Here is a 24,353-nt window from a genome sequence, read left to right as displayed (position 1 = left end):
GCATCCAGAACACTTCCGGGTTTTACGACAGTACTCGCTTGATGCGTGCTTCGAATTGGAACAGTGCTCGGGCAACGACTGATGACGTTTCACGAGTCCACGAGCACACGAGCACGCACAAGTACGCGAATTGAGAAACGGCTAGAGCCCCCATCTACATCAGTTCCATTTTTCTTCCTCACAAAGTGTGGCCGGCGTGTGCGCACACTGTCACATGATATATTCATGTTAAACCTTTGCATGTTATGTGACTGATAAAGTGTGAGGCTGAACTTTAAAATAGTTACTAAAATAGTACTGTCAATATACCGTATAAAATGTAATGAGTCTGAAACATGTAAATAATAAAGTTAATCCACTTACTCACACATCCATGCGAAGTCGGTGAAAGGCCTGCCTTGTTTCCCGATGGCGTGGGCATTGCGAAAAAGTAGCTCCATCTTCTCGAACTCGGACGTCTTCATTAAGGCAAGGCTCCTTCCAGCTTCACTCTCTTCGATACGACACGTCTTGGCGGTTTTCGTCCTCAGGCTCTCCTGATGACTTCGGGCACTCTCATGATCCTTTACTGCTTCTACTTTGAAATTATTGGTTCCTACCACGAAATTATTCGTTTTGTGTTTTTCTTTAGCATACATTCGGCAATCCTGACAGAACATTACGCTGTTTTCGTGATCATACACGAGCCACTCACGACCAGTTAGCCATTTACAGTTAAATTTCCTTTCTTTTTTTTCGCGAGGTCCAATATCCTCCTCCTCCCCTACCTCTTTGGTAGGAATATCCTTTCTCTTGATGGCCGGCTGTCCCAACCATCGCCACATCTTGTTTGTGTTTGTGTCTGTATTTGTATTTGTACCGGCGTCTATCGTTTTTTCCAACCCAAGAGTGACCTACGCCCCCTCCCCTAGTACGGCAGCCTCGACGGATGCGTTCCCATAGAAACCGTGCTCACGCGTCCCGCGAAATAGATGGTAAAGTTACTCATTTATCACCGGCCAAGCCGGCTAGTGAGTTTTTTTTAATACACGCCAAAATGAATTTTCACCCGCATTTGGCGGGTTGGCGGGTGTTAATTTAGAGCCCTGCTTACAGTGTATGTGGGTGAGTAGTAGGGATGAGGCGGTCGCGACCGACTCATCCCTACTACTCACCCACGTACACTGTAAGAATATGGGGAGCTGACGTAACGAACAAATCAAAACTAATCAAAACGAACGAATCAAACAAACGAATCGTTATAGTGAACTGAACTGAAAGAACTAGTTCCCGGAAAAGAATCATTTTGCCCATCTCTAGTGAGTAGTGGTGTGAAATAACGTCATTCTGCAGTCGGAGCAGAGTCGGGTACAAGGTACCCTTCTGATAAGGTAGCATGATTTGATAGACTCCGCTATCGAGTCGCACTACGGTAGCAAAATCTGACAAGGGAGCGGAAATTGTCAGAACACCGGCAGGAGCTCAGCTCCGGGGGGATTGAAGCACTCTGTGGAACGGATCCGGCCCACAGAGTGCTTAGATATAATATATATACTTTTATTATGCCCATGGGAAAATTACTATGTTGCAGCTAATAGATGAGCCGAGAGTTTATTATTAGACGTCCTTATCCTTAGTGTAGTCAACAAACCACGTGACACTATGTACAAGTGTCCGTTAGTATTGTCCATTGCTGAATCTTACAGAAGCAAACCACACTAATGGCATATATACAGGGGTGCACACAGGGCCGGCCCTGACCAATTTGGCGCCCTAGGCAAGATTTCTGCTGGCGCCCCCCTACCCCTTTGGATCACACAGTATATTCGACTACTAATGTTCATACACTCAGAGAAGCTACAAAGCTTTGTCTTTGAGACTCTTTGATTTTAGATAGAAAATTAAACACACAAAACGTATTACAAAACAAGTAACAAGCAATGAATAATACAATATGGTATGCACAAAATACTGCACACGTTAGAACTTTTAACAATTAAATACTTTGCAGTAAAAAAAAAAGTCTTGCAAAACAAGTGACAATGAATCACTCATACAATAAGGTATGCACAAAATACTGCAAAGAAATGCCTGATGCTTACTAAAGGCATTCATAAGCAAAATAATAGATATGAGTTTTAACCCTATGATTCAATTTGTTGTAAATACAATTAAATGTAGTATGGTTTATCTAGTTTGGTTCTAACCAGAGATTAGACAAGCACTCAACTGAAGTGTAAAAAAAATACAATAATATATTATTATATGAAAGAAATTGGAAATGTAAGATATGCAAACCACAAACTATTATCCAAATCAGCTTGAAAATAAACACTGCTCCAACAATGGTTACTACAATGCATTGGATCATTTAAGGATTATACCCCCATTTTACTGTGGATTACAATCTGTTATGGACCTATGAACATAGCTGACATGTTTTGATTTTCAGTGAAGCGTGGGGGTTTGGATTGAGCAGCGGACTAGCTAGGTAAAGAGCTGCCGTTCCTTTTCTTTATTAAAAACAAACACTGCATGACTAGTTAACTCCGGTTAAGTTGTTTACACGTTACTTGGCAACGCGCTACACACTGACAACTGTTGGCGGATTATTTGTATTTACTAAATAATAAAACCACATATTGCTTCGATAAGTGAATGAATAAACCAATAGCCACGTATTAAGCAGAGTTATGTATAGGGAACAGTTAGCTCCAGAGAAATAAAGATATAAAAGGTGAACAAGAGCCAGACAAAGTGACCAGTTGGCTACAGCCAGCCAGGCCTACATTAAAGATAAACGAATTAAAGTTACTGTGTTTCTGTCTTTTCCTGTTTTTCCTCCTCTTCTTTCGTTCTCTTCCTCCCCGGGGCGCCAGAGTGTTCAGGTTTCTTTGACATTATGATGTGCAAATAGATAGCTTTCTCCTCTCCGGTCAGAATGATGTATCAAGTGGGTAACTAAGGTAACTCGTCCCTCCCAACCCACCGATTCAGGTAGAGTCTATGGGAGGGGGGGGGGGGGTACACGGAAACTAGGGCGCTCTTTTATTTTACATGTTATGTTATGTTGTCGAATATTTATTTCGACATAACAACTGGTACCAAGTCATATAAACATTGAAGTTAAAGTTAGATGAATACAGTATTCAAAAAAAATTAAATAATAATACATATTTTTGGTGCCCCCTGCGGATTGATGCGCCCTTAGCATTCGCCTATACTGCCTACGCCCAGGGCCAGCCCTGGGTGCACATCACTTCTTTATAGAGTTACCCGGATGTTAACACTGAATTTCGTACATTGAATTTTGAGGCTGACTTTGGCAGGTTGAATTTATAGACGTTGAAAATATCAATAAAATAAATCAAGGTGAAAATTATTTATTGAAAGAGTTAAATTCCGTGGCAAAAAATTCAGGTACGTTATTTCAATGCATAGATATTCAGTGCTTAGAATTCAATAGGTTTTTATTTTCAAACGAGGACATTTTATACGCACAATACCATCAGTGGTACACCCGTCGTCGCCATCTTGTCTTTAAGACTCGATAAATAGATTGGCAAACAGAGCTTGCATGTACAGCCTTACATCCGTTAGCAACTCGCGTCAGCGTCATCACATTTCTTCAATGACATTGCATTGACAATCCATATAATAACTATTTTTGCAGCTTGCAATCGTAAATCAAATAGGTAAAAAAAAAAAAACTGACGGACAAATTAACAACCATTATTTATTCTTCAATACAATGATTCCTAAATAGCTCCTATCCAGTCTACTAAATTAATACGCTACGGTCTACAGATTTCAGGCCCTCTACTCACTATAAGGAATACATGCTTCCACCGTTCTAAAATAACCTGAGCTCACATTTCTACTCGCAGGATCTTAGAGCCATGAGTGAAACCATAAATTATGTTACACATGAATCAACTGAAGGGTCAATGTCAACCCAAACCATGGACCCATTACTAGCTGAATTTTGGGGAAACTGTATAATAAAAATACCTGAATACCAATTGTGCTTGTTAGAGGATTATTTAAAATGTCAAGATAAGCAAAAAATAAAAATCTCTGGCATTATGTCAGCTTGATTTACAAACTCTGTGATCACAACCATACCAACATTACTTAAAAATATGTAAAAGTTATCTGGGTAAAGGAGGTATCAGGGGAACACATGGGGACCTCCTTCCTGGTAGAGGCAGGAGGTCCTATTCTAAACATCTGTTCAACAATTACTCAATAAATGTCACGTATGGTCAAAACAAAGCGGGCAGTGACAATTTCTTTAAAATTGTAGAAGTCGCTCATATGTACAACTCAGCCACACCCTAACCAGTAGGAGAAGAGATCAGACCCAAGGTTGAGCATAAGTGACTGTCCCTATCCTTCATATAATCAATCATCGTCTGACTTGCTATCCCTCCTTTCTGTCTCACCATGTCGATCAGTTCACGTGCCCGGTCCGCTCTGTCCTTCTGGTTCATCACAAAGTCCTTTTCCTCAGAATTGAGGACTTCATGATGCAAAAGGTCATCCAGGAGACCTTTGATAAGTGGGTCTGAAGCTCTGTTCACAAATTCACGACGGATCCTCAAAAGCTCCCCTGGAAGAGAAATCATAAGGCAATATAAAATGACATGATAGTTGATTAATTAAACTCTTCTTTATTTGGGTAAATATAAAACCATTCACCGTCACACCAGCTTGGCCCCTCATTAAATAAAATAAAAAAATGTACGACATTGATGATCGATCATTTAAATCTTGTCGCCTGTTCAGATCAATGATTAAAAAAGAAACATGCATATCATAGGCCAGGCATTTTCAAAAGTGAATATTTTGTCCTTTGCACATTTTGCATTTGCGTGGAACGTGGATTTGCGCCGATTCCATATTCTTTCCTTTTTTCCCCCACACACATCCTTAAGGCTACTTGCAAATTTTTTATTGCTTAGAATACTTTCTTTGACATTACGAATTTCTCATCAACAATTTAATGCAGAGAATAATACTTTTTTCTACCACTTGAATGTGTAGGAGAGCTTTTGTCTAAACGTGATACAGAGAGTCCTGCACGGGTCTTATTTTGCAAACCCGCACCCGCCTGTACCCGCAATTCTCAAAACGGCATCCGACGTGTTCCGACAGTAGCGCGAATTCCATTCCGCTCCCGACCCAACCCGCTATAGATGTATACAGACACCCCTCCCGCACCCGAAGGAAAATTAAACCCATGAGATGGAACGCCGGAGAATTACAATATCTGGTGTTTGGCGTGGTGCTTTAGATCAGCTGTTCCCAACCTGAGGGGGTGTGAGGCCTCTGACGGCTAGAGGCACGTTCGGCACGTTCGACCAGCAATTTCAGAATGTAGCAAATGCAGCAGCAGTGCGCCCGTGCCTGACTTTATAACAGCTCATCCGAGCTTGAAAGAACTATCTCACGGCCCCGCGATTGAAAATACACCTTTCGCTAAGTCACGCCCCCCATCGTTACCATGACGAACTGGGACAAACAAACCAGACTCGATAACAAAAACGTATGGAAAATGTCAGCTGACGGTAAATCAAAGCAGGTTTTGGGCGAAAAATGATTTAAATTCTTCCAGGATCAATTGAAAGGGACTACATTACGCTATGGAGGGGTATACTCAAAACTTTAAAATACATACAGAAGGTAACAAGCTTAAACTCAGTTGGTATTCTGGACTGCCGCACAGTCGCGTTTACATCGACACTTCTGATCCGCTTAGATTTCTAATCGGAATAGATCTATTCCTATCATGCGATCCGAACGTACTGCATATATGGCATTTACAAAAGTGGTAACACATCTTGACCGGCGGCGACATTTTTATGCATTTGATGTTAACGAAAGCCCAGCAGGAGAGAGCTTTGCTCTGCCTGCTCCTTCAATTAAGAAGATGGAGGACAGCACAGCGAAGTCCGTTTCTCGTCTGCTCTTTATATCTACCCCGTCCTCCGCCGCTAACAATACTGCCACAAACACTACTGTTATGTAAGGGATAATGTGTAGAACGCCGGTCATTATTGGTAAAATAAGCCCAAACTGGGCCCCAATGCCCAGCGGAGGTGTCTTGCTTCGCCCTGAAGGGGCTTATTTTCGATATAGACCAGCGACGTCTGTACATTATCCCGCTTAGATTGCTTTTTATAATTACCCTTCGTAGTGTTCATCAGCAGAGAAATGCTGCTGATGAACGACGTCAAACAAAGACGTTGACGTCGCATAGCAACCGGACACGCTGGGGTTGATGTCACCGGACATCATGCGGAGTGATAAGAAAGAAGTGAATCAGGCAAAAAATCCACTTTCCTTGACAGCGGTCTAGTTCGGTGTGCATAATAGTACAGACGGACCAATTGCAAACTACTACAGCTGCTGATGCCATCTCTCTCAGTTATAAAGTAGCCGCACCCACCCCGAACCAATCGGAATGAGTGTATACATGTCGATTATAGCGGACTACACCACCTCTTCTATTCCGCATGAAATTCTATTCCGGTCAGAGAATTGTATTCCGATTTAGGCGTACACATGATCATTTTTTATTTCGATTGAGCTGTTCTTCCACTTCTAATCGGATCAGAAGTGTCCATGTAAACACGACTAGTCTGATCCACATTACACACTTTCTCTTTTCCCGTTGTGGCTTGGGAGAAGGGATGAAATATACCGCATTCTGCAGCCTCTCGGGATATCGACTGTCTGTGTTACATGTACCCCAAGCACATAATTTGACCATGTTTATTATTTTTTACACAAACAACATAAATCCATCATTAAATTGTTATATTATGCCTACTCCCTGTTGTATTCAATGGAGTTTTCCGAGTCGATATCCAAGCATAGTTGAGGCTGGAATGTCATTGGCTCATCTGCGTTCTAAGGGCGGGGCTAAGCAACAGGTCAGTCCCATCTATTGGTAAATGCATTATTGCCATTCAGCGCACTTGAGGTGCACAACGACTGGCTGTCACTCATATTACACCTGACACACCAGCCCTGGCTGTGGGTACACAAGCCCAAGGTTCACATTAATGAATGTAGGCCTATTAATGCTGTGCACTGTAAGCTACGAAAGTAACACATTTATTGAATAAAGGCACAAAAAATAGAAATGTATGATTTTCCTTGAATAGCTTCTGGGGAAAGGGGATGGGGGGGGAGCACGAATTCCATAAGAAGTGAATTAGGGAGAAAAAGGTTGGGAACCATTGTTTTAGATTGCGGTGCAAAAAAAGCCCATCATCCACCGTGGACGGTTTTAGTTGTCTCCAGCGCTCCTGAATAACATCCAGCACCGGAGAAGTTGTTCGCAAAACCCGCGTCCGACCCGACCCCGTGTCCGACACAGTACATTATTTTTCACCTGTTTCGTACACGATTGTTTTGAGGTACCCTTTCATGACGTGCTGGTATGTTTACACTTTTCAACCTACATTGGATCAATTTTTCAATTGATCCAATGCAAGCAATTGTAAGTCAACAGAAAACCAATGTAATTTGGGCTAGATCGAAACATTCTGTGACAAGCTGTCAATTGACATTGACAGCTTGTAAACAACAGTAGCTTTCATTTATATTAATTATTTGGCATGATCAGACACGAAGCCGGCTCTAGCCATTTTGGTGTCGGAAGCATAGATGCAAACATAGTTAATAATCCTTTAGTAAGTATAAACAATGATTTATAAATTAGACACCAGGCAATAAACACATCTGAAGCATCGATGATAGAGAACGGTTGAACTGTTCAATTACATGAGTGAAAAAAGGTTAGGAATCTTGGTTTGAAATATTTCATGGGAATTTGCTATTCTAGTTTTATGTGTGCTGTAGACAACTTGAATAAATCGAAATCGTTGCAGTCTAAAATATAGTCTAATAGATTCCCTGGCATCCAATTATGCACAAATGGACAAGCCATTCAAAAGGTACAGGGTGGATTACGTATGTTCATACATCATTTGATATAATTGCAGCAAAAATGGGTCGGCATTAGTTCAGATTGGCAATAGAGACATAACTGCAGTTGTAACATTGTTTAACTCACCTGCTACAGGGCGTGTTGCACTGGAGGTAGCTGGAGGGCTGGATGTTGCTGGAACTGCAGTCTGTGTTCAAACATATCCATACTGTTACACCACTGCATTAAGTCCAGTCATTCTACTGCATATAATGTAGCCCTGTACTAATTAAATTTATAGAATTTGACTAAGAACTACATTCAATTAGGGCTGGGCGATTAACCTAATTTTGACCGCAAATTCGCTTTGAGCGTCAAACGATCACCAAACTAACATAATCAAGTTTTTTTATTTAATATTTTGTAGAAAGGGCAGAACAGCTGGATACATATCTGCATATCATTTTACAATGGAACATTTTCTTTCTGACCTTTTTGTGTAATTCTTTAAGGCAAAATTTCAAAGTTCTCAGTTACAGTATTTTTTGAGGGGAGACATGCTGAATAAATACAACATGCTTTCAAACTCAAAAATATTTCCCATAATCGAGCAGCCCAACATATAATTAGTAAGTAACTAACGTTCAACAATATTAACTAGGAAATAGTTTCCTACAGGAAATGTGGTGTGTGCAAAGTGAGGTTGAAACATGTTTTAATTAAGCCACGCACAGTGGAAGTGAGTGTGTGCGGTAGTATCTTGGAAAAGTATGCTATTGACCTTATCCCTTCACATCTAGTTAATCGAGATAACCTCACAAAATGATGAGGCTTGTACCGTTGAACTCTCAGTCTCAGCTTTCCTATGACATTTCGTTTGTGTAGATAGCATGAAATAATAAAGCGCGTAATACATAATAAACCACCCAATCAGGCAACAATGCCTGCACGTCCTCCACGCTCTTACCTCAGCGTAGATCATGAGACCAACTGAAAACGAAAGGCGTTTTGAAACTAAATGATTCTGAATAAATTATATATGATATCGAAATTCTGTGTGTAGATTTGTTACATGGTTTGAATGAAGGTAAACGGTTGAAAATTGATTTAGTTACGATGTCTAAGTAGTTGAAGTGTCAGAAGGGTCATTGACTTACATTGTAGAAAAAACTCTCCTCGCTGGGCCAATCATCTAGAATTTGCACGATAAAAGGTAATCAGAGTCTTAAGATGCAAACCACAAAAAACATTTGAATTGTGTCCATATGTTACCTTCTCTGATTGTAACATTCAAAAAAGGTTGGTCACAGTCTGTGTCCTTGAGAAACAATTTGAAAGGAGGAAGATTCCCGCGTGCTACAAATAATCCTTTCAACGCTAACACTGCAGTGGTGAATTCTAGACTCTGTGAACACACACAAGCACATTCATTTTCATTTTCAATGCAGGATTAAGTACATGCAAATGAGAATCGAAATAAATATAACCTGAATGTGGGACCATACATACCAGGGGATCAATCTGTCCTTCTGGATCACTTTTGAGGCAGTAGTACTTTTCTTCCAGCCTACAGGTGAGATGTTTGAATGTTTCTGTAATCTTGAAGCCTTTCTTCCTGGAAATGAGCACCTGTTCTTCAATAGCCTGCAAACAGGAACAGATGGTCAGAGATGGAGAGAGAGAGGAAGAGTGAGAGGGAGGTATTAATATATGAGATGTTAGTTATTTTCGAGATAGCAGATCGACGATAGCGTAGTGCACTCTAGCCTGTTATAGGCTAGCCCACTCCAACCTATCAGTCTATCAAAGTTCAGCCTAGTTCAGCCCAGCCTAGTTTATCCCAGCTTGGCCCAGCACAAATAAGCTCATCTTGGCCTAGCCCAGTTTAGTGTAGTGTGTCCGTCTATCCATGAATGTGTTTATGAACATACAGGGACTCTCGTTACATTACTGAGTCGTTCGTCTATTTTGCTTCATTACCTTGATCTCAGACAGGGTGTTCAAGGACAAAAACACTAAATATTTTTTGAGGCCCAGCTCCTTGTAAACCATCACCAAACCATGGTTTGCTGATGGCTTTGGTGCTGGCTTTGGTGCTGGCTGGTGCTCCACAGGCTGACTGCTCGGAATGATGACACCCACGGGACAAAGCGAGGACACGCGCCATTTAACATGGCTCGCCGTGAAGTCCACCGTCGACTCAATGTCGGCATGGTGTTTCTTTACATGCAGAACACTGAAGCTCTGCTTATGCTCAGGTTCTGTTGAAACGTTAACATAACAAAACATTATTCTGGCTGGCTGGGGAATACTAAGTCAGATTGTAAAGTAAATTAAAACATTACATTACTAGTTCATGTTCTTGCAACAATTATATAATTGCTTGATTGATTGGCATTGCTTTGCATATTTTGTCAATTTAATATAATACAAATATGATTATAATTCAAGTTCAATCGATAAACAAGTTATTGTGGGCTGAGGCAGACCAATTTGAAACCAAAACATTCACAAAATGTTTGGTCAACAAAACAATGCCAAAGCATCCATGCACAGAGATTCAAGTATTCGGCTTATGAATCCCCCCCCAACCCACAGCGTGTGTTCTTACCAGCAAGGCACAAAGAGTGGGGGAAATGGATAAATTTGAGCACAGATGGATCCTTGTCGACCACCTTCACATCATAAATCGATCCAGCAGGTCTCCAGGAGTTCTTGAGGCACTCAGAGAATTGGAACCAGGACAGGACCGAGTAGCGGACCAGAGCCTGCTCCGACACTTCAAACACCAGACCTGTAGACGAACACTCATAGGTCCCCTCGCCTTCCAGCTGTACCCTAACACACACACGCACACACACAGACACAGACACAGACACAGACACAGACACAGACACAGACACAGACACAGACACACAGACACACAGACACACAGACACACACACACACACACACACACACACACACACACACACACACACACACACACACACACACAGAAAATGTTTGTGGTTGTGACCATATTATTCTGATAACCCCATGGGAGTGATTTCAGGGCCGAATGTCACTCACTCGAAGCTCCACTTAGACATCTTTCTTGGGGTAACCTTCTCATAATCAGGACTCTGTAAAAACACAGAGGCAAAGAGCAATACTTGTAATTTTCTTAACTTTAAGTTCCTTTATGTAATGTACATTTAATGTAAAGGTATGTATTTTGTTGAAATTCACCTTCTGAGCTGCTTTACATTCTTCACAATGTGACTTGAAGTGCATCCCCTCTGTCAGGATAAATAATTACTGTCAGTAACAAAACCGACAGCATGTCCAGTGAAAGAGTAATGTGTACATTAAGCCCTCCAATAACAGTTGGCCTCATGGTACACTGGCAGGCAGCATTCCTGGTTCAGTGAACCTGGATATATTTTTTAACACCCAGGGAGATACTTCTGTTGTCAGATGACAAAAAGACAAAACAAGAAGAGAGAGCCAGAAGGAATTATAGAGAAACCTGGAGGTATATATTGTGAGAGAAGAACGCAGACTCTTACCATCATCATCCCTGTCCATCAAATGCGTGCTTTCTATGTCTTTGTTGAGACTCATCCCTGTGAAAAAAAAGGAGAACAATGAATCTCTGAAATGTCTGAAAGCACTCAACCAATCATGGGGAGTTTAGTTAAAAGCTAAACTCACGGCTTATTTCAATATGCAAACATACCTGAGCTACTGCTTTCCACTTTTGACGGTGAATCTGCAACAACACGCAAACTATTCATTACAAGGATAACGGCTGTGTCTATGTGTCCAGATGGGCTGTTGCGCCGAACGCTTCCAAACCTGCATCTTTTTAACCATTAATATCTCTTAAAATAGCACCAAACCCCTGCAGTAGCATGACTAGACCATACACATAAAACAAAGAATCACAACTTAGTGTTAGGGTTAGGGTTAGTACAGGGAGTTTATTAAAAAGGACTGTTTTACATGTCTGTGCCTCACTGGTAGGTCCATCTTTACATAAAAGTAGATTACCGATTAAAAAGTAAAGTTTGGTATTTATAATTCATACAATTTATAATTATAGACAATATCTAGTGATATCTAGTGTTGACACAGAAATGAAAGAAGTTGCATATGTAAGTTACAGGCAAAATATTTTTTCTGTTGTTTTATGTGTATGGTCTAGTCCTGCTACTGTAGAGGTTTGGTGCTATATTGGGAGATATTAGTGGATATTAGTGCATTGGCCCCTAGCCAATGCACTGTTAGCCATTTGGGCTCTAAGCGTTGCTCGGGGCAACCTATATACTGGTTGATCAACAAAAAAAGAAAGCCCTTATTTGATCTGTTTTCATTCAGAAAAAGACCCCGGGTTACATCTTCGCTGGACTTACACTTTAACTAATATTAATAATGTTAGTATCATGATCATCATATGATAATATCAATAATATTAATAACACAAATTATTAATCAATAATAATACCTATTGGATGTTACACAAGTAGGATTATTTGTGATGGTTGATAGTATTAATATACGTAAGATACATGATGTCAGCAGCCATCATCTTCATTCCCAGTAGGATCTGAATGACGTCACCTCCTTCTGTGTGGATGGACTTTCCACATCAAAAGTTAGGGTGTGTTGTGATAAATCAAACTAAACAAAAACTTACACTTCTTTAGAGCTGGTTTCAGCCTCCACACTCCACCGTGCTCCACACTGGGGGGGAAACACAGTGAGAGCAGCATGTTGAAACATTCACCTTCATCATCTGCCGTCTCATCACGTTCTACACAACATGAGTTACAGCTGGTATGGACCCCCTTAAGGGTCCATACCAACACCCCCGGGAGGAGGTCCTAAGATGCTGAGCCACCTCCTAACCCCCCCTAGGACCCCAGGAGGGCCTCACTGAGGACCCCCACCCAGAGGGAACCACTGAGGGACCACAGAGACGCTGCTCCCCTGCCCCCCTAACCAGACCCCCGGGAGGAGGTCCTGTGTGTGTCTATAACTTACACAGAGACGCTGCTCCACGGCCACCCTAACCAGACCCCCGGGAGGAGGTCCTCCTGGGTGAAGGAGGAGCAGAAGGTGTGGAGGTGTGTCAGTGTGTCTGAGGACCCTCCTCCACTTGGGGACACTCTGTAGAAGGACAGAGAGCCAGCAGGCCGGTCCAGATACACTCCTACTCTGGTGGAGCCAGCGCGGCGGAGAGGGAGGGCTGTCTCTGTACCGTTGTACTCGGCAGAGTAACCACCATCAGTACATTGAAGACTCCAGGACTTGTTGTTCCATCCAAGCCCGCTGTCATCACCCTCTCCTCTCCTTGTGATTCCTCTGTATGTCACTCCTATACCAACCCCTCCTCCCCACTCTACCTCCCAGTAACAGCGGCCAGTCAGAGCCTCTCTACCCAACACCTGGTGCCAGGAGTCAAATCTGTCTGGGTGATCCGGATACGACTGGTCCTCTTCAACCATCGTCACCTTCCTGTTGTCCTCAGACAGAGAGAGTCGTCTGTGGGCCGTGTTGGGGTCCAGTGTGAGGTCACAGGCATCTGAGGGAGAACCAGACATGATGAGCTGCCCCGGGGGGGGGGGGGGGGGGGGGTCATGTGATGTTATAGTTACACAATTGTTACATTAAGTTTCATTATAGTCCGGGACCAGGGCCGGGACCAGGACCCGGACCCGGGACCGGGATCGGGACCAGGAGATGATGAGTTGCTGAACCATTCCTCATCATCATCATCATCAGCTTTAGAAATATATTTGTGAACATTGGTGAGTGGCTGTCCCATGCAAACATTGAAGCCTAGAAAAATGTATAAACTAAATCCACTACCGTAATATTTACACGACATACACATATTATACATCAAAACGTTCAGCATGATGAGGTCATTGCTCCTAAGGAATATTTAAGCCATAGTCAACATACTTTTAAAGATATTAGACTTTGAAAGGTTCCGATACACATCCATTGTAATCCACCTGTGTAAACAACCGACTGAACCAGCTGAGCTCACATACAGGCTGGAAACTAACTGTTGGTACCATAGAACTGGTTCATACATACTATATATAGACATGTACTAGGGATGGGCACGAGTAGTAAATTCCAAACTCGAGTGATCGAAGGAATTCCTCGAGGATCAATCGAGTACTCGTTAAATCAAATCTATTTTTAGAATAATAATAATAATAATAATAATAAATTGTATTTATAATGCACTTTATATTCAAGAATCTCAAAGTGCTTCAGAGAAAAAAAGAATGCAACGCATCTGCAGCAGGAATAGGCGCAATGATGAACGGCAATATTACCAACCAAACATGTAATGCTTATTCTCCATCAAAACAGTCAGAGTTATCAGAGTATTCATTATTTATTTTTGCAAACGTTCAAAACACATTTTCCTTACAAAAATAAATATGCGTCTTGCAATTTAAATGACGTCGAACCAAGGCCTATAACAGTTTAAAAAAAACGAAACAAGTAGCCTAACCATTGCAAATAATTTAAAGCTGCAAATAAAACGGCAGCAAATGGACTATTGAAATACTCAGCGTTGTGATCTTCTCTACACGCCCGGGATTAAAGCTGCGTCTTGCGGCGGTGAAAATAGCCGACACACTTTCACTTTCACCGTTGCTGCGGGTCTGCTTTCCCGAACTCACCGTTGTGTTTCAGGAGCATATGTTGCCGCTTAGTACTTTCTGGTAGCTCGATTTCGCTTGGCATATTTTACATTTCACCTTATGATCTCCTATTTCTTTAAAGTATTTCAATTCTTCGCTGCGGTTTGCTTTAACCGCCATCTCTTAACTTATTGAATTCTGGCGTGCCTGCACGGCCTGCACACGGCACGGAACGCGCCATGGAAATGGATGCATTTAATTTTCTTTGTGCCCACGTCATGCGTTAGTGACGCCGACAGAAAATTGATACATTTGCTTCAGAAAACTTTGTTTGTGTGTGTATATGCAAACTCGAGTTTGCCTGTCCACCAACCGAGTTCATTTGTAACGAGGAGTACTCGAGTAATCGATTCCTCACGCCCATCCCTAACATGTACACATACGTACACACACCTATAACAAACATACTAGACATAGATCAACACAGGGAAACATAGCTACACAAACGTATACACAAGTCCACATGTGAATGACGGACGTCACCTCCTGCTGTGTGGATGGACTTTCCATCTCAATAATGAGTGTGTTTTGTGATGAATCAAACAGACACTTACACTTCTTTGGAGCTCGTTTCAGCCTCCACACTCCACCGTGCTCCACACTGGGGGGGAAACAAAGTGAGAGCAGCATGTTGAAACATTCACCTTCATCATCTGCTGTCTCATCACGTTCTACACAACATGAGTTACAGCTGCCTCTTCAAACCACTTCATCTAGCAGCGGCTTGAATCCTTGTAGGAGACTTTGTCCCTGAGTGGTGAGCTGTCCTCTCCATACCTCAGAGTGTCCAGTCTCCAGCGTGGATCCTCCAGTCTTAAATTAAAATATAAACTTACTTAAATAATCTAACTTGTTACTGATGTTTTTACTCTGAGTAACCTAAAGCTTGAAACTAGAATCACAGAATTATAAATCTGTTGGATCAACACTGACGTAGTGTTGCTTTCGTCAACGAAAATGATGACTAAATATCGTCGTGAACGACCCTTTATCAGGTGGGGAAAACGAGACCAGACGCAACGTGAATGCTGGTCATGTGACAATAACTATAATTAAATGCATAATGCAATATTGTTGACGAATAAAAACCAGACTAAATGTCTTTTACAAAATTATACTCTAAAACTATTCGAGAAAAATTGTTTATGTTATTTATTTCTGGGTCTGTATCAGGTTACGTTACTTCCTGAATCCCGCTCGTCACGGCAGTATTTAGATTCACAAGACGCAGGATACAGGATACATAGCATATTGCACAGAGAAATCATCATTTCCATTTCACCTGCCATTTTTTTTTAGACGAGCGCAAGCTTGTGGCAGCGTCATGGCAGTGTCATGGCAACCCAACGCCATCGTATCTGCAAGCCTCTGTCTACCCTGACCTAAAAACTAAAATGACAGCTTGACACAGACTGGACTAAAACTACAATTAAAACAGGCCGCCAAAAACAACATTACACTGACATACCAAACTGCTTTGTCAAAGTCTGAGTCTTATTTTAGCATGTTATCTTTTCCTTCTCTGATATTAAGAACATATAATGACCAAATGGAGGTCACTGTTTTACTGTCAATCTTGACCACAGACAGCAGTCATGCAGACCAAACACAGTAGAGAACAAAGACAGAACCCTGTTCATATCAGGGGAAACTTACTGCTCACTGAGCAGTAAGGTAGATTACGGTAAGTAAGTAAGGTCAATTTTTGGACCTTTTGGGTTTACCTTTGTAAACTAGTTAGGGCCTCCGGACACACGCTTTGTAAGCCCAGGAGGTGACCTCAAATGTGCAGACGTGTTCCAAAGCACCACCAGCTACAGAGAGAAAATGTTTTCTTTCAAAATGTATGTGGTGGGGGGAACAAGCTGCTAATTGAGCCGTGAGGAAGCAGTGAAAATGGGCCTCGTTAAGAGGATGGACGAGGTCAGCCGTGTGTTTGGGTCGAGTGGGCTATTGGAAACTGAGCCAGTCAGAATAGCCCTGCATGATGATGCCCAGCCGTATGCAGTGCCAGCCGCCAGACGAATACCCCTGCCACTGGTACCGCTGGTGAAGCGGGAACTCCAGCGCATGGAGGATGAGGACATCATTGAAAAGGTGACGCAGCCGACCGAATGGTGCGCCGCCATGGTGCCGGTGCTGAGGCCGAACAAGAGAGAGGTCCGGCTACGCGCAGACCTCAGGAAATAGAATAAAGCAGTGAGAGAAGGAGCGCCGCAGCGTTTGGCCTGTGAACGCTTCGACAAGTACCTGTATGGACTGGACATTTTTAGACCGGTGACCGATCACAAACCAAGTACCTGTATGGACTGGACAGTCTTAGACTGGTGACCGATCACAAGTACCTGTATGGACTGGACAGTTTTAGACCGGTGACCGATCACAAACCACTGGTACCCCTCATGAACAGCAAGGATCTGGACAAGTGATCGACCGATATATCGGTCGGCCGATATTTGCGTTTTTTACGTGTATCGTATCGGCCGATATTTTTTCTGTATCAGCAGATTTATTTTTTTTGCCGTGATTTACCGACAGTTCAATAAATGTTCATTTTTTTCTTAATTGACACATTGTAACATTTTTTATCATCATCGTGTATATTTTTATGATGTCAATTGAGGGAGGAAATCCAGACCCACATCTAGAAAGCTGTAGCGTCTGGCAACGAGAAATTAAAATGGCCCAACTCGAGAGGCGGCACCAAGCATGCATTCGAAGATATCACTGGAGAACACACATTGGATAACACTATGACCAATCAGAAGAATACAAGGGGTGACGTATCCAGACCAGTGGAGCTAACCAATAGACAATACTCTTGCCGTATCCAGTCGATAAAACAGCAACGCTTTTGGCCCGCCTACATTGATACATCGATGTGATTGATTAGTGTTCTGGGTCAGGGGAGGCCCAGAACATACACGAGTATATTGCTCGTTCCCAGAGTGACCGCTGAGCAAATTCAAATTGTGCTCTCGCGAGAACTCTGGATTTGCAGGGTATTATCGGCTTCAAATATCGGCTCAAGACAATCTGTATCGGCGTATCGGTTATCGGCTAAGGCTGATGAAAAAGAATCGATATCGGTATCGGCCCTAAGAAATCTGTTTCGGTCGATCCCTAGTTTTTACTATTTGTTAAATATTGTTTTTTATATTGAAGTTCAATAAATGTTCCTTTTTTTAAATTGAGACTTGTAACATTTGTTATCAGTGTAATTTTTATGATTGAGGGAGCAAAAGCAGTATCGGCTCTAAATATCGGCTCTAAATATCGGCTCAAGGAAATCGGTATGGGCGTATCGGCTAAGGCTGATCGGTATCGTATCGGTCCCAAAACATCTGTATCGATTGATCCCTAATGTATTGTACTAGGATTGTTTTAATAAAATCCAAAATGTGAAAGTAATTCATTCAGCGGCACTCATCTCTATTATTTTCACAGGAAGAAATTTGGCTAGTGGAAATTCAGATTGGCTGGTAACTCTAGAAAGTTAATTTAGAACCTTACAGCCTGTATCTGAGTAGAACGGCTCCAAATAAGCAACAAAGTCAGTAAAGTGTCAACTGTGTTCTCTGTGTTGTTCTACTAAGCAGCGGACGCTTGGTGGTGACGTATTACGACTTGAAGTATTACAAGAGGCAACCGTACTCAGGACCGGTTCAGATTGCCTAGTGTGAGCACTAGGGGTGTAACGATGCATGTATTCGTATTGAACTGAATCGGTACGGACGTCACGGTTCGGTGCATGGATTTACACGGAGAATACACAGTATAAAATTAAATAAAACTGGCGTGCGAATAAAACTAATGTTAGATCCGCCATCTTCAGGGACAACTGAGACGCCTGAAAGGGTCCAGGCAAGTTCGAGTTACAAAAGCAGTCCGTTGATTGGTCGACAGAATCACACTTCCATGAGACAGGGGGATAATAAACAAACACATAATCCACAAGGTATTTCTGGACAACGGCGAAAGCTTTGTTTATTGAAGAAAATGTTGCACAAAAGTTTCCCATCCTTCTTGGACGTCCTACATGGTTGATCTTTGCTCATTGTGCGGGTTCTTCTTTTTCCTTAGATTTATTAGGAGGCTACACTATGTCGGGCTGCTATGAGGTCACAATGCTAACGTAGCTGTCGCTGCTATCGCGATCCGGTTTAACCCACTCCCCCCTCCCCTACCATAAGGGTACTGTCGGTGGTGGAAACGCGAGCTGTAACTGAGCTGCGCCGAACCGCACCTTCACTATTCTACCAAGCCGCACCGAACCGACCCGCACCCTCCGGTGGAAATGCGCAAATTCTGTGTACTTTGCACTTTCATAAATAAGACATGCTGAATTTTCAGTTTTATAACTGATTGTCTTATTTTGTTACGGATAGAGTCTGGAGGTGATGTGGGTACTTATTGTTACTGTTTACACCAGGGGTGGGGAACCTTTTTCACATCAAGGGCCATTTCAATTTTTCCAAAGTCCTCAGAGGGCCGTACCATTATGAACACATAACTAAAGATGAAAAAAAAGACAAAAAAAGTCTATAACTGCTGTGTTACTAAGCCTCATGTTTGCTGCATTTCTAGACGCACCTAATGTGATGGCTGGAACTGTTTTTCTCTAGCAAGGCGTTTGATGTCAGCTGGCAGTGATGATGAAGCTACTCCAGGGATGGGCAACTTTCATGATAAAGAGGGCCACATTTTTTATCATAACCATCGGAGGGCCACATGACTTCACACTTCAACTATACGTGAGCTGAGAGAAGCTACATAATTTTGAATTTGGTAGATGATTTCCTGTGTTCTGGTGCATTTTGGCGATGGCCACTACCTAAAAAATCGTCCAGAATCATAACCTATGTACGGTATGTTAATTGAACCAACATACATTAATTTCATGTTTTCCATGCTCAAACAGCCACATGAATGGTCAGTATTTTTATCAGTGCAAAGGGCTCACATACATCATCATTCAATGAAGTCAAAAAACTGAAAAACCGTGGCCCAACATTAAGTGCAACAACTCAATGAACTCAAACCCAACAAGCAGTTGTAGTAGTTGTAGTGGCGACTTAAGTGGATATCTTTAGTGACTGATATCGCTTCTAAGCAAACTAGACGCATGGGTTTGCCTTTGAATTCTATGAATTCTTCTCATCTTTCTTGAACGAGTTTTCTGTAACTCGATCAATTATTATTATTATTATAATTTTTTTTTTTTTTTTTTTTTTTTTTTTTTTTTTTTTTTTATGTGCAGGCTGAGTGGGCATGCGGGCCGCGGGCCACATGCCCGCGGGCTGCGGGCCGCATGCGGCCCGCGGGCCGCCAGTTCCCCATCCCTGGTTTACACAGTCAGGCTGTTACAGCTAGCTCAGGGGAGAGACTGTATGACACTAGGGTGTAACAACCTGAGACAATAAAAAATAATTGCCTTCTGCATTCCTACTTGGGGCGGCAATCGTACTTGATTCACAATGTGTTTAGCTAACATTGAAAATAGAGCAGTCCGGTTCAACGTCTTTGAAAGACATTGAACCTTCTAACAATAAACCTCTAAAGTCTGCTACAAGCCGTCTTAATATTAATTTCATTCATACGATTCAAACAGCAGAATAAACGGCCTCAGCCATGAGTCAATCCAGTACCAAGCGGTCCTGTGATCTATTGCAGCATTCTTCGAAGAAAATAGTCCAATCCCGGGTTGCTTTTAACAGACTTTATTTGTTAAAGTAGGCATGTTTCGGTATGGTAAACTATGAAGCTTAAGGGAGGGAATTGTATCTAACGCGTGGAGAGGAAAATACCGTGATCTACTTCAAGCCCCCCGGGCTTAGGCCCAGTGGCTCTCCGCCGTCTACCTATGGATCTCTGGCCTCTTCACTTCGAATCACCCGCTAGAGGACGTCAAGTGGGCGTGGCCTAGTGGGCGTGGCCGGGGTGACGTAATGGCTCCGCCCCTGTCTAAAGGTGCTGTTTTCTGTGGATGGAGCTGCCTTCAATAAGGTCTTGCTCCCCTTGTGGCAATGTATAGTATTTAGGGCTTGTATGTTTGAATCTGCTTCCTAGAGGCTATGTGGAGGCAGCTCATGTTCTTAAAATACGTAACAGATCGGACGTTGGTATGTTCTGATCTGGGCCGCCAGTTGAACAGCCATGATGTATTGGCTGAATCCTCACCTTTTCTTAGAAGGTTGGTGATTTCCATCTTTCAACTGGTCAGGAGGAGGATCCATAGACCTGTCACTCCTCATGGAGACACAGCTGGGTCCAGGGGAGTCTGCTCTCTGCTGCTGCTCTGAGCTTCAACACACACACACACACACACACACACACACACACACACACACACACACACACACACACACACACACACACACACACACACACACACACACACACACACACACACACACACACACACACACACACACACAATTGTACTTGTTTCCAGCTTAAGTCCTTAATGATCTTAATTAAAATATATATATACTTAAATAATTTAACTTGTTACCGATATGTTTTTACTCTGAGTAACCTAATGCTTGAAACTAGGATCACAGAATTATAAATCTGTTGGATCAACACTGACGTACCAAACTGCTTTGTCAAAGTCAGAGTCTTATTTAAGCATGTTATCTTTTCCTTCTCTGATATTAAGAACAAACAATAACCAAATGGAGGTCCCTGTTTTACTGTCAGTCTTGACCACAGACAGCAGTCATGCAGACCAAACACAGTAGAGAACAAAGACAGAACCCTGTTCATATCAGGGGAGCCTTACTGCTCAGGTCAGATGTATTGCTCTTCCTGAGTTTCTGGTCTGTCTGTTCACGTTGTGTTTTAAACGTGGTCGATACGACGACTGTGGCTCTAGAGTGACGTCAGAGTCACATTACGATAGATCTCAACCTGAGGTCTGCTGCTGCTCTGGGCTTCAACACACACACAGCTTTTACTCAGACTAATGATGGAGTCATAATGTATCACTGCTGAGCTCTGAGATGGACAACAGTCACAGACAGAGAGATCCTCTTCTTACCTCTTAGCTTTGCTCCGGCGGCCATGTTCCCCAGACAGAGTGCTCTTAGAGGTAGGACCCCCCTCCTCTCTCTCCTCATCCATAGTAGACTGGAGAAAATACGTTCCGTCCCATACGGTATAAAGTATAAATGTAAGGGAAGAAACTGAGGTTAAAGTGTTGATACAACAAGTTAATCAGGTGAAAGGTTTCAAAGTGGAGAAAGAAAGGCTCCTCGCTGCGACCGACGGTAGGATGGGGAAGTAACTTTGCTGAACCGGTTTGACAGAGAGGTGGAAGCCCCAGATGAGCTGTCACACCTCTCCGCGCGGGTCACGTGTTTTCTGGGAAATGTTCAGAATGTTTCGCAGCGCGCGCCCACACACAATTTGTTTATTGAAGAACTGGTCAGAACATGCTGCTCTCTCTCTGTACCTGAGAGTCAGGTACAGAGAGAGAGGAGGGTAACATCCCCTTATAAGGTAGTGGTGTCATCAGTCACACGCGGCTCCAGGACATATTTGGCGCAACAGCGCCTCCTCCTGAACAAATACAGTTACTTGCATTCATACACTTATGTACTCTCAAAACACACACACACACACACACACACACACACACACACACACACACACTCGCTACATTGATAAAAAAATCTATAGCAGCACAGCTCGATTACACCAATGCAATATTGTGCATGCGCGCAGTCGAAAATAAATCGTTGTGTTCACACCATTGTTCACATCCAGCTGCTCACAGAACAAGTTAGCACACCACCGCTCCCCCTCACACCTTTTTGAGAGAACCATTTTTTTCTTTTTGCACTAGGTCACATGAGCATTAAATAAATGCTGCGCCTCAAATTGCCTTCGACAGCAGCGAGGATGACCAGTTTTGCCACGGGCCGAAACGTTGCGGAGTGACCACAGCCAGAGAAAACCCAGCGGGGCAGAGGAGTGTGAGGAAGTGTGTGAGGATTATAGTCCTATAATTTGTAGCTGCCTGGATTCCCTTCCACATGCTGCACGTGATGTTGTTCAGGTAGAGGCTTTCAAGTTTTTGGGAATGGGCCCTTTTTGCAGCTGTCGGCCTGTGAACGCTTCGACAAGTACCTGTATGGACCTCTCAACCTCATACGGGCTCTCTTATATTCCCCTTGATCTCCTGACTTGAGGGCTCACGTCTTCTTATGATTCTTTATGATTTTTTTTTTTATGTCCCCATTAAACCAAGGTGTTTGGTCAGGGAACACACGCACAGATCTTGGGGGGGCACATAGACGTAAATGAGATGCATCTCATTTCAAGTGGCGGCAGCTTCCAGACGGGCGGTTTAACCAGACATCCCAGCTACCTGTCGGAGCGTCTCTCAGGGTGTGTGTCCGTGTGAAGTGAAGCAGAGCCTTGTCCCAGAGGGTCCAGCTAAGCTTCTCCACGATCTCAATCAGCAGCGCTGTTTCTCGACCGCTTCAAGGCATGGTTCGGTACTGCACCTCATTCAGCTCCAATAATTAGCATGAATGTGGTATGCATGTAGAATACATCAACGGATCTGTGCTAACATTCATCTGTGCTGCCAAAGAACAGAAATATCTATTTATACTATATATTTGTATATATATATAAATATAAAAAAATATATATGCACATATATATAGATATATTAGGGCTGTCAAGTGATTCAAACAATTAATCTAATTAATTACAGGCTCTGTGATTAATTAATCTAAATTATTCGCATGCTTGCATTTTTCCGAGAAAGTATTTCAAAATAATTTAATTCAAGTAAATAATGGCAGATGAGCGATTCAATGAATAATAGACATAATAGACTTTAAAGTTTATTCTGTAGCAAAACATGTGAAAATTATGGGTTCGCGTTGTAGTGCGGACAGGGAAGATGGAGGCTTTCAGAAACGATGACGTTCGGTTGCCATGACACTGACATGACGCTGCCACAAGCTTGCACTCGAGACCGAGACGCTCATCAAAAGAATGGCAGAAGAAATGCAAATGATGATCTCTCTGCACAATGTACTAATTTATCTCCAGAAACAACTCGACATATTGGCTCTAACATATTCGTTGCTCCAACGCCGGAGGCGAGCGCTGTACTTGATCTTCTTCAGTGATGGTAAAAAATCTGAAAGACGGCCGTTCAAACTGTACTTGGAGTGGCGTTTCTGGACAAGACAGGTCGAAAATGATTAACCAGCTAATCAACTGTAAATATCAGCTGATCGCGCGCCTGTAATCTAAACAGAGAGACTTCGCAGAGTTATGTTACCATGACAACAACTGTTTATCAAAATAATTTCAGTGTGTAACGTGGATGCAAAACATTCCGAAAACGATAGTGTGGACGGAGGTCATTTTCATCGCGGATGTGCGTTTTTACATTTACCCGGGTTAGTGTGGACCGGGCCTTATAGTTTCAACGCACATGACGCACCGGGTCAAAGGGCACTATAGAAGCGCGATTAATCTGCGTTCATTTTTTAACGCGTTATTTTTTCTGTGATTAATAAATCGAAATGAACTCGTTAATTTGACAGCCCTAATATATTAGTGCTGTCAAGCGATTAAAATATTTAATCGCGATTAATCGCATTAATGTCAGTCAACTCAAAAAAAGTTCTATGCTAAATGTCCCTTGATTTCTTCGTCCCATTAATTGTTCTCATTTTAATGCTCTTATCAAC

General features: G+C 42.5%; 1 protein-coding gene across 2 annotated transcripts in view; it reads right to left on the bottom strand.

The window, feature by feature from the left end:
• Positions 1-3,260: 3,260 nt before the first annotated feature.
• Positions 3,261-24,353, bottom strand: part of LOC130380663 (uncharacterized) — a 54,354-nt gene continuing 33,261 nt past the window's right edge. For both annotated transcript variants that reach the window (XM_056587937.1, XM_056587936.1), the window contains exons 14-26: positions 12,947-13,487; positions 12,600-12,646; positions 11,640-11,672; positions 11,470-11,526; positions 11,150-11,199; positions 10,991-11,043; positions 10,530-10,756; positions 9,899-10,179; positions 9,428-9,562; positions 9,191-9,323; positions 9,076-9,110; positions 8,066-8,126; positions 3,261-4,591 (exon numbers count right to left, since the gene is read on the bottom strand). In XM_056587937.1, coding sequence (XP_056443912.1) covers positions 4,317-4,591; positions 8,066-8,126; positions 9,076-9,110; positions 9,191-9,323; positions 9,428-9,562; positions 9,899-10,179; positions 10,530-10,756; positions 10,991-11,043; positions 11,150-11,199; positions 11,470-11,526; positions 11,640-11,672; positions 12,600-12,646; positions 12,947-13,487 — 1,928 coding nt within the window. In that variant the 3' untranslated portion in view covers positions 3,261-4,316. The remainder of the gene's footprint in view (positions 4,592-8,065; positions 8,127-9,075; positions 9,111-9,190; positions 9,324-9,427; positions 9,563-9,898; positions 10,180-10,529; positions 10,757-10,990; positions 11,044-11,149; positions 11,200-11,469; positions 11,527-11,639; positions 11,673-12,599; positions 12,647-12,946; positions 13,488-24,353) is intronic.

This window comes from Gadus chalcogrammus, chromosome 4, assembly GCF_026213295.1.
Source record: "Gadus chalcogrammus isolate NIFS_2021 chromosome 4, NIFS_Gcha_1.0, whole genome shotgun sequence".
NCBI classification, from domain to species: domain Eukaryota; kingdom Metazoa; phylum Chordata; class Actinopteri; order Gadiformes; family Gadidae; genus Gadus; species Gadus chalcogrammus.
The sequence above is the reverse complement of the archived record's forward strand: the minus strand, read 5'-3'. Positions and strand labels throughout refer to the sequence as shown.